Below are 11,110 nucleotides of genomic sequence, written 5' to 3'. Positions count from 1 at the left end.
ATTAGCTGAACAAAGTAGTTGGGATGGAATATACCTGACTGAAACATCAAAGTGATGTTTTGAAAATCATTATAAGCTAATTATTCAAAAATGAAACTAAAACAATGAGCAGAGAATGGCAATCAACATGTAACTCGAATAAGAAAAATGTCTCTTGTACAAATGTTGAACTAGTTAGACATTTCGAATTCTCCAATGGAATTGCTTCATTATCATTTCAGAGTGATTAGAGACTAGCGTTCGCTCTGCCGCTCTTGTTTGAAGTCTGACATCAAAAGATTAAACATAATCTCATTGATGATGGTTTATCCTCTCTCAAAGACGGCCGTGCTATCTGAGAATGACTGGTTGTAATCAGCAGCAAAAATCACACCGGGGGTCACAACAAATGAGACATTTTCATGAGTAAAGATCTGAAATAATGATATTCCCGACATTCACCAAGACAGATATAACACAGATTTACTTGGAGGCGTTAGCTGCAATAGATTAATTCCGTTTTTATGGGACAGTTCAATTCTGAGTGATAATGCGCATCACAAAACTACATATAAAATTAAAATGAAACTAAAACTTGCATAATTTACAAAACGATCTGGCTGAGTTAATTAACAAATTAATAGCTTTGCAAAACAAACTGATAACCATAGTGCTGACTATGGTTATTTGACCATAATGTGATTTGATATGTATGTTTTCACAGTAATATGATGAACAATTTAGCAGAGAAACATTTTCGTTCTTCTTCTATGCATTTACTGTCTTTGTTGAAGAAAATGCTATGAGATAGTCAGAAAGACTTATAGACCGACATACTGATAGATAGATAGATAGATAGATAGATAGATAGATAGATAGATAGAGATTTTCTGCTACACCTGACAGATTCTTAAGTCTCAGTCCAAGAAAGCGCATTAGTGGGTAAACCCAGATTACCACTTCTGTTCAACAGGCTTCCTAAACCCAGCAGATCCAGAGGATTGGTCAGGACTTGATCTTTCTGTGGTAAAGCAGCAGTGTGCTATGGTTTGCTAGAGGAATGCTTACAGGTTTATTGCACAAGCAATTAAGACTCAGTTTGAGGCTGGAGGACAGTGTAGAAAGTGTTAACAAAGGTTAAAGGTGGCAAAAGAGCATAAACTGTAGAGCATAAACTTGGTAGTAATATTAGTTGCCATAGTACGATGATTAAAGATAACAGTTTATGAAATGCGCAAACAGAACATTTCATTTATTAACTTAAATCATAAGTGAAACATGGAAACCTTTCGACATCTTCTATGAGCCAAGCCATCCATTTTCATGGGCCGCTGACCCTACAGCACCAAGTCCATTAACTGAAGCTGAGTTAGCATAATAAGCTCTACTCAAACTATTTAACACATTCAACTGACTGGTTTACGTTTCCATGGCCCAACAAAGATTACTTAAGACAAGCATATAGATTCATAATGACTAACATTAATGCCGAGGATGATACTATAATGAAAACAGTAAAATATAGTTTTAAAAATCGTTCTAAATGTAAAAAGACACAGCGGAATTATATCGTTGGAATCACTTTCAGAATGATTTTTTTCCCCAGCTAATGAACGATAAAACATTGACAGTCAATCAGAATCCATCCTGCTTTAACGCATTTAAAGCGACAGATGTCATTCAAGAGAACGTTATCATCCGTTGGAGTGGACGATATCGTTCTTGGTGTGAACGGTAGCCTACACTGAAAATAAATAAGTATTGAAACAATTTAGATACATAGGCTACACATGCAAATGTAGGAATTAATACATATCATTTATTTATATTGATGGTGGTATGAGTAGCTATAACTTGAACTCATAAACTAATAGATCTAGGCTTAACTAATGGCTTCATTATAGAAGTCAGAGTAATCATAATCATCTAGCAAAAAATCCTAAAAGATTCCTGTTGGAATTCATTGGAACAAATCCTAATGGATCCTGATGGGATTTTTCTTCTTATATAGCCTAGGATTTCAGCACAGAACAAAAACAAATGTAAATCTTTTAGAAGTTCCAAAACAGCAGGTTCCCGATAAAAAATAACGAATATGACTCTAAGAATCAAAGTGTAGGGTTCACAGTTTATCCAGTAGGATCTCATCTGACTCCGAGGGGATTCTATTATGATCACAGAATCCTGTAAACACAGGATTTTATTTATTTTACTATGTGCTGTGTTGTAAGACTCAAATGTTTTGGACTCTAAAGTCTTTTAAATTGAGCATACTCTCAGTGACAGAGTGTTATTATTGGACAGGTGAGGTGTGGGGAGGAGTAGCTGGATGTTCTCCGCCAGCGCAGACGAACCCTGTCACCTTTCTTGGCAGGTGCGCGTGGAGACAATGCCATCACCTACTCGAGAACTACTAACACTTCGTTTGGGTTCGACAGGATACAACTTTTTTTATTTCTGCAACAATGCTCAAATCATGTGAATACTTCTGAACCTGACATTTTTGTAGAAAAAGATTTCGCTGATGTGAAAAACAAAGTCCTGTGGAATAATTTGCAATTTTATGCAGATCCTCACTAAACGCTACAGGTACATCAGCTCAGGCAAAGTGAGTGTGATTCTGTCTAAGTATTTTCTCATTTCTTTTTGTGGCAGTTATTTAATTGCTTGTTGAATTCCCAGACGTATTGTTTTAACTCTTTATTTATTTATTGTTTGTCTGTTGTATTAGTTTCGGTCCTCAAATTTTATTTGGTCGATGTGATGTAATAGTAGCCTATAACAACAATAGGACGGTTCACTTTTTGTCTGTTTTCAGAGTGAAGTTTAGATGGGGAGCAGAGTTTGTCGGGGGCAAAAAGCGGGTTTTATAAAAGTCAAAATGTCGGCGTTTTCTCTGGCGGAGATGTCTGATTTTGCCTGCACTCCGACGCGCCTTTTTGAAAATCAGAGCGTCGACGTTTTCCAGTATTACTCAAGATGGGGTTTCTCTCTTTAATGCAAGTGCATAGGGGAAATGGAAAATCCGGAGTGGAGCTGCAGCTGAGTGATCACAGAACGCTTTGAGCAGGGAAGGAAAATCAATGTCGCCCCGTTCCACAAATGTACTTTATCCCAGACCGGTGTAGTGCCGAAATTTGCACCCTGCCAAATTATGCACCCCCTAGTATTGGTAGGTTTAGGAGTAGGGTGTGGGGGAGGGGTTAGGATTAGTAGCGACAAAACTTTAACTTCTTTTGGAACTATTTTCGTTGGCAGAGGAGAAATATAGGCTACAAATTAGACAATTTTGGTCTAAAAATGTAAGCCATATTAATTACTTGTAATTACAAAATGTAAATAGGCTACTTATAATCAGTGTTGGGGAGTTTTTTTTATTGCTAAGGAGTGTTGAACCTTCTTCTCCTGTGTTCTACTGTACGGATGTGAATTTACTTTTCCTTCAGCCTGAGGTTTATTCTTTAGACTTTTTGGTGTGAAAGGGCTTTTATATTTGCTATAAATAGAACTTTTAAATTAAAAACAATCAAGCCCTGCTTATATTTAAAAAGTAACGCGAAAGTAACGCAAAAGTAATTAAAAAAAAGTAAAAAAAAGAAAAAGTAAAACTTTTTATGGAAAAAAAGTTACTAACGTAATTAGTTACTTTTTTAGGGAGTAACGCAATATTGTAATGCATTACTTTTAAAAGTAACTTTCCCCAACACTGCTTATAATTACAAATTGCATGTTATTTTTTTTCTTTGTACATAGCCTATTTGGAAAATGGATTCATGGTGTACTCGCTTATTATATAAATTTTGTAAGTTTTGAACACAAAAAAGTTACGGACTGCAGCTTTAATTTGGTATTTTTAATATTTTTTATATCAAATTGTATATCGTCTAAAACAAATGTTTAAATGTATTTGTTCTTTGACTGGATTGTTTCAACGATTTCCCTGTTCTCCGTCCTAATTGTTTTGGGCAGCAAATGTTAAGTTTGCTTTCTTGGAAAGCTATGGTTATGGATCCGCACAGAATATAAACTCAAAGTTAGCCTGGACAGTTAAACAGTCACAGTCTGTCCAGCTTTGATGTCTCCGGTCTCAGATCTGTGATTAAGCTCAATAGCCTTTTTCTGTTCACAACTAAACTGTAGAATGTAAACTATATTAGACTCTATGTGAGATCTAAAGGAATTTTGAATTTTGTTGGTTTTGTAAGTTTTCATCTCTAAAAGACTTCTCTCAGGTGGCCTTTTAGCAGGGCTTCAACTTAAGACAGGCTTGGGACTTTGAAATAACCGCAACTGTTTGGGTAAGAGGCATTGTCAGAATTGCTACATACAGTGCAAACAAATATTCAGTGAGGTTGAAGCTTTTTATGAGATGCTTCTCAAGTTCAAGCACTTGCAAGTTTGATCTTAGCATGTTTGGCTAAGGGAATCCCCAGTTATAGCACGCAGGAGGGAGAGAAGAAGCATGTTTACCTCCCTGTCTCAATCAGAAATGTCCTGTGCAAAACCACAGGCTCTTTTTGTCTTAAAACAGCTTATCTTCCTGGAAGACACCGCTGATTCCACGTGACATTTAGGCCGCAGTGTATATTTATAGAGCAGACACTTGCATCTATTTGGCATGGGTCCATTATCCTTCTATCCTTTCTTAAAATAGAGCAAGGATTTATTTTTAATCTTTGTGAGACAAAAATGGTCAATTTGCAGCAGTGTGAAAACACACCACTTTAATACTGTAATACTGTTTATTTATAGATTTGAACATTGTTTGTGTCAGAATGGATAATAACCACTTTGCATGTGGAAGTACATTTGTCCACTAATGAAAGTGCATTTCAGTTTACAGGAGTGATTACCCAAAGGCTCCAGATGTGATCTAATTGCAGTGAATGGCCTAACAGGAAATAAAATGGCTAAAATCTGCACAGAACAATCATACCCCTCACAAAGATCCGCCTTCACTCCTGAACCAGCTATTGAATGGATCGAGAAAGGGGAAAGGTCAGAGGAGATGCCACAAACATATGCCATCTAGTTTGAACAATTCTCACATTCAATGCATGTCTGGTTACCATTTAATTACAAATATTTCATTTGGTATATTTGTCTCATTTGCAGTGATCAGCCTCCCCGTGGACTAATGGGCAGGTGATTTGATCTTGTGCTTTGTTGGAAATTTGAGGATTGTTTCTGCATTAAAAGTGATTTGAATAAGTTATTGTACCTTCACTTTCAGGATGTCCCATTTCATCCTGAGGTTTGGAGGAAGATCCACCAAATGTAAAGCTTCAGAATGCAGCGATTCAGTTATGATAACAGAGGAGTCTGAAGACATGGCAGAGCAAATGGACCAACTGCGCAAGAGGAAGTGAGTGAAAATCCTATTAAAAAATATTTGTACACATTAGAAACATTTGTACAAATGTATTACTGTCAAACTAATTTCAACCTAACATAGTGTTTTGTTTTTTTGACACATATAATAGTCAGAAAATTCAGTGTTTTTTTTAAATGGAACAATTTATTGAAATTTTTGACAAAATATTTTTTTTAAATCTGAAAAAACTGCATTTATGTTTTTTTTGTTGAGTATAATTTTGATACACCAGGCTTTTGTGACTCATATTATGATATAGTGAGAATGTGAAGCTTACACTTGAGAAGAAAAAAAGAAAATATCCAGATGCCCAAACTGTGCAGAAGTGTGCAATTGCAAAAATATGAAGTTGCTGATATTTATTTGGTCAAAGATGAAATTCTGATAGCTTATTATGTAAATAAATATCAATTGTCACACTATATTTCCCCATAATATGTCTAATTAAGATGGTATTTAAATGCTCTGTAGTTTTAATTGTGCAATGCAGTACAGTGATGACTGAGAGATGTACAAATAAACATTTCTCATAAACCTGATGTATTGTATTTGATACTCACATTTTGACATGACTTTACTAAAAAATTATGCATGGATAATCAAGTAAATCTAAGCTGCTTTAGTCCAGTAAATATTTATCTTGAGATATTACACGTACCACAACCTGAAATGTGATGTTTTTAGAATTAAAGTAAAAGGCCTTTTACTTGCTAAAAATTATTATATATATATATATATATATACATACACACATGTAGTAGATTGTATACAACAGGGTTTTCAGCAAATCATGCTGATAATTTAAAGGCCATTTGTGTATAAACTATGATAAAGGCTTCATAGGGTTGAGCAAAGTTGAAACTAAATTCGAAATTAAAGTAATGCATCATGCATTTTGTTGTAGAGAGCAGGGGTTTTGAATCTTTTAGATGCCACAGACCCCCAAATATTATAATCCTCATGCAAGGTATCCCCATCCTAAAATGCAAAAAGACAGCTGAATAAAGATCCAATTTTAAACTGTCAAAATTAATATTAGAAATATGTAAAATATGTGGAAAATATTAGTACTGTAAAAGTATCTATCTATCTGTCTATATATATATATATATATACTTTTTTTTTTCTTTGAACTTTTCCACGGACCCTTGGTATAGAGTATATAGCTTTTGTTCATTTGGTTTGTTGGTCTGCAGAAGGTGTGACCACATGAATGCACAATTTCTGCATTTCCATCAAACTAAATATGCAGCTAATTATCAGAAATACTTGCAGAGGAAACGTAATCAGCCCTAATGTAATGCCCCGTGATCTGTAGTGAGATTAAGTGTATTTCTCAAGACAACAACAGGATGTGCTGGCAGTGACCTTATAATCCCCTGCTGTCTGCCGCACACTCATTTCTTCGTCCTGCTACTTACCTGCTTGAATTTAACACACTGAAATGCATTATATAAAGTCCAACATTGTGCGGGCCCACAGAATAATAGCTCCACGGAATTTGAAAATACATAATTCACAAGTTCTTCCTTGTTCATTTATTAAATATTTAGGTTAATTTGATAATGCTAATGTAGTACTGTCAGCTCCATTGAACACTGTTGAATCCATTTAACAGATCAATTTAAATCCAATTGTTAATCCAATATACATTTCCTCCTAAATTTAGTGCAGAAAATGTGGGGGGAAAAAATCCCATATTTCATCTAGGCCTGATATTAAGCTAAAAGTGGCCATGTTTTTACAACATTTATTTTAGTATTTCATATTTTTATCTCTAATCAAATTACAGCTTAATCCAATATACATTTCCTCCTAAATTTAGTGCAGAAAATGTGGGGGGGAAAATACCATATTTCATCTAGGCCTGATGTTAAGCTAAAAGTGGCCATGTTTTTACAACATTTATTTTAGTATTTCATATTTTTATCTCTAATCAAATTACAGGAATAAAACAATCTCATTGTCTTTACAGTTTCAACAACAATGCAAATCACTGGCCTCTTGCAACACTGAATATGAACAACTGCAACAATACAGATGAGTATGTGAGAAAGTTAAATATTATTACGTTATAGGTACATTCTGCGATTTGCTACCTCCTAAATAACGATTATCATTTTAATGCAGCAAAAAGGATGACAGGGAGATAAAGAAAGATGATAAGAAAGAAGAACCAAAAAAGGATGAGAAGAAAGATGAAAAGAAAGAGGAGAAGAAAGACGAAAAGAAGGATGAGAAAAAAGATGAAAAGAAAGATGAGAAAAAAGACGAGAAAAAAGATGATAAAAAGAAGGAAGAGGAGAAACCGTGAGTATTTTTACTCAATTTAAATGCAATTAAATGCAGTTATGTGTTCAGTCCAGAATTTAGTAAATGTGTGTACGTTTTTGTATTTTAATTTAGAAAACACATTTGGATTATAGATCCAGCGACAGATATGTACTATCACTGGTTGACCATTGTAGCAATACCTGTCTTCTACAACCTAATGATGCTTGTTACCAGGTAAATTTATATATTAGATTTTTTACATTTAAATTTAAAAAAATATTATTGTATCCATTATATTGTATGCTAATTATTACATTATATTAATGCTTTGGAGATATTTTAATGTTATAATATTACAATTAATTATTAATTCTAAACATTACTTACTATTTAAAATAAGAAGAATATTACAGCTAATTATCAAACAAGCAAGAAAACTATATGCAGAAATATATATCATCATATTTTGTACTTAAAATAAATGATCTGGTGTTATTGTTTGGTGACAGTGCTAATTGAACTTTTTAAAAAACAGAGCCTGTTTTAATGAACTGCAAGATGATTACACCATCTTATGGATAGTTTTGGACTATTCATCCGATGTCATCTACTATACTGACACATTTGTGAGATCAAGAACAGGTGAGATTATTAGTCACTGTTTGTCTTCACTTAGTGATATTTAACTACAACAGTAAATGAACTACACTCCCTCTAAAGCAGTGGTTCTCAACCAAGGGGCCTCAGCAAATTTCCAAGGGGTGATTTAAAAGAATTTAAATGAATAAATCATGAATATTATATTAAACAATTTCTAAATTAAAATGTTACAGTTAATATATAAAATCAAGATGTAAATTCTTTTTATAATAGCTATTGGTTTTAATGAAGAACGTACATTACTAGAATACAGAACTTAACTTCTGAAATCACTGCTATACAGGGGAAAAAATTGTTGTAAACACTGTACATGACAGTGAAATTGTTTTGACAGGTTTCTTGGAGCAAGGTTTGCTAGTGAGAGAATCTAAGAAGCTTTGGGAACGCTACAAAAAGTCGCCGCAATTCAGATTTGATGTGGTCTCCATGATACCAACAGACATATTAATGCTAAAAGTGGGTTACAACAATCCCGAACTAAGATTCAACCGGCTTTTCAAAATGTCTCGTCTTTTTGAGTTCTTTGACCGCACTGAAACCAGAACCAACTTCCCCAACATCTTCCGAATCAGCAATCTCGTCCTGTACATCCTTATCATCATCCACTGGAACGGCTGCATCTTTTTCGCCATCTCAAAAACAATCGGTTTTGGCTCAGACACTTGGGTTTACCCCAACATCAGCGACCCTGAGTTTGGCCGCCTTGCCAGGAAGTACATCTACTGCTTGTACTGGTCCACTCTCACGCTCACCACCATCGGAGAAACGCCACCGCCTGTCCGAGACGTTGAGTATTTATTTGTCGTTTCTGATTTTCTCATCGGCGTGCTAATTTTTGCCACCATCGTTGGTAACGTCGGTGCCATGATTTCCAACATGAATGCGTCCCGCGCGGATTTCCAGGCCAAGATTGACTCCATCAAGCAGTACATGCAGTTCCGAAAGGTCACCAAAGATCTGGAGGCCCGTGTCGTGAAGTGGTTCGACTACCTTTGGACCGAACAGAAGACCTGCGACGAAAAGGAAGTACTCAAGAACCTCCCAGACAAGCTCAAGGCGGAGATCGCCATCAATGTGCATCTGGAAACCCTTCGGAAGGTGCGTATCTTCCAGGACTGCGAAGCGGGTCTTCTTGTTGAGCTCGTTCTTAAACTTCAACCACAGGTTTTCAGTCCAGGCGACTACATTTGCAAGAAGGGAGACATTGGGCGGGAGATGTACATTATCAAAGAAGGCAAACTAGCCGTGGTGGCGGATGATGGCGTCACACAGTTTGTGGTGCTCAGCGATGGTGCTTACTTCGGTGAGATCAGCATCCTCGGCATCAAAGGAAGTAAAGCCGGTAACCGCAGGACTGCTAACATACGTAGCGTGGGATACTCCGATCTGTTCGCGCTCTCGAAAGATGACCTAATGGAGGCGTTAACCGAGTACCCAGAAGCCAAAAAGGCACTAGAGGAGAAAGGTAGGGCTATTCTGATGAAAGACAATCTCATTGACGAGGCTGCAGCCAATGCTGGTGCAGACGCGAAGGATCTGGAGGAAAAGGTCACTGTCTTGGAGACCAATCTAGATGTGATGCAAACCAAATTCGCTCGTCTTATGGCAGATTGGACATCCAGTCAGAACAAGATCAAACAGAGGATCGCCAACATGGAGGCCCGAGTGAAGACTCTTAGGCAGGAGGATTTGTCCGAGGTCGTGGAGGATAAGAAGGACAAATAGTTCTACGCCAAAATAGACTGACTTCACACTATGTCTCAGGATTACTGATTACACATTTACCCATATAGAGGAATCTGGCATCATTTGAGAGGAATTGCTTGATCTCAAAGTAGTACAGCACAGCATGCACTATTTATAGATGATTCAGTCAGAGACTTGGCATTTCACAAGACTTAAATCTAATTTGTGAAGGCATGTAAACAATGACAGATCAGACAGTTTCAGCCTCACTAATGTAGGGTTGTCTTGAAGTCATTTCGGACAACAGTGCACCAAGAACATCCTTCTGTTTTTGGGCATTTTGGTTCCTGATGCTGTCGCTATTAAATATTGCAGTGTCTGAATTTCAGGTAGTGTGATTCCTAAACTGAATTTTAGGAGGGTTATTGTGCAGCTATACTCTCTGTGAGATGTCATGCTGCAAGTGATTTTGAACCAGCATTGGTAAATACACACAATATCCTTCAGAATTGCTCCTAAGCTTTGTCTGCAATATCAAAAATCAATATTATCTGCGATATCAAAGCTTTGCTTTCATTGAGCGAGCATGAATACCAAAGCAGAACATCTTGTAATGTGATAAAATGAAGGGTTTATCTTTAAGTTTATTTTTAACATGAGAATAAAATGGAGGGCCCCCCATTTTAGTCCATCATGTTCGGTTCTTGTATGTATATTTTATTTTCATTCAGCTTGTATATGTGCTGGATTAAATAAAAAATATTTTAGAAATTTTCCTAACATTGTGTCCGCTGTGGATTGATTTGTGGGGAAAAAGATCTACAAGTCAGCCATACTGTGCAGTCTTTGTGGGCAAGATCCTGTTCAGACTTGCCCCTAATGTGACAATCTATGACTTCAGTGTGGGTTCTCCACGGGGGCCGGTAGCCCAACAATTAGACCTACCAAGCATTAAAGGGTAGTTAAGGAGCTGTGTTGGAAATGCAAACGTTGCAGGTTTGACTCCTGAGAGGAACACAGAGAGACTGACGCAACAAGAAATTAGGTATCAGCATCTAAGTATAGTTTTACATCTACAAGCCTTTTTACTTTTATTAAGTTATATTCAAGTTTAGTTTTGAACTACTCACCGATTAC

The 11,110-nt window shown here is 36.2% G+C and overlaps 1 protein-coding gene across 3 annotated transcripts; it reads left to right on the top strand.

Annotated features, from left to right (window-relative positions):
• Positions 1-2,357: 2,357 nt before the first annotated feature.
• LOC107723198 (cyclic nucleotide-gated channel cone photoreceptor subunit alpha) lies at positions 2,358-10,694 on the top strand. Of its 3 annotated transcripts, none has more exons than XM_016531750.1 (9): positions 2,358-2,568; positions 4,816-4,977; positions 5,095-5,124; positions 5,213-5,344; positions 7,329-7,397; positions 7,484-7,663; positions 7,760-7,861; positions 8,163-8,269; positions 8,622-10,694. In XM_016531750.1, exons 2-9 carry the CDS (start codon positions 4,886-4,888, stop codon positions 10,010-10,012), a joined length of 2,103 nt encoding a protein of 700 aa, XP_016387236.1. In that variant the 5' UTR covers positions 2,358-2,568; positions 4,816-4,885; the 3' UTR covers positions 10,013-10,694. The 3 variants fall into 3 exon arrangements, with proteins under 3 accessions (XP_016387236.1, XP_016387235.1, XP_016387237.1); XM_016531749.1 differs by having other exon boundaries at positions 2,358-2,587; XM_016531751.1 differs by lacking the exon at positions 2,358-2,568 and adding an exon at positions 2,930-2,946.
• The last annotated feature ends 416 nt before the right edge of the window (positions 10,695-11,110 follow it).

The sequence above is a fragment of the Sinocyclocheilus rhinocerous genome, unplaced genomic scaffold (assembly GCF_001515625.1).
Source record: "Sinocyclocheilus rhinocerous isolate Xijiao unplaced genomic scaffold, SAMN03320098_v1.1 scaffold1325, whole genome shotgun sequence".
Taxonomy (NCBI): Eukaryota; Metazoa; Chordata; class Actinopteri; order Cypriniformes; family Cyprinidae; genus Sinocyclocheilus; species Sinocyclocheilus rhinocerous.
The sequence above is the reverse complement of the archived record's forward strand: the minus strand, read 5'-3'. Positions and strand labels throughout refer to the sequence as shown.

What these genes read in the sequence shown, in the direction of transcription:
- LOC107723198 (XM_016531750.1), top strand. Translation starts at nt 4,886, where the DNA reads ATGGCTAAAATCTGCACAGAACAATCATACCCCTCACAAAGATCCGCC. An exon ending in CCCCGTGGACTAATGGGCAG is followed by an intron (nt 5,125 to 5,212) that starts GTGATTTGATCT and finishes CTTCACTTTCAG; the next exon opens with GATGTCCCATTTCATCCTGA. An exon ending in AAGAAGGAAGAGGAGAAACC is followed by an intron (nt 7,664 to 7,759) that starts GTGAGTATTTTT and finishes ATTTTAATTTAG; the next exon opens with AAAACACATTTGGATTATAG.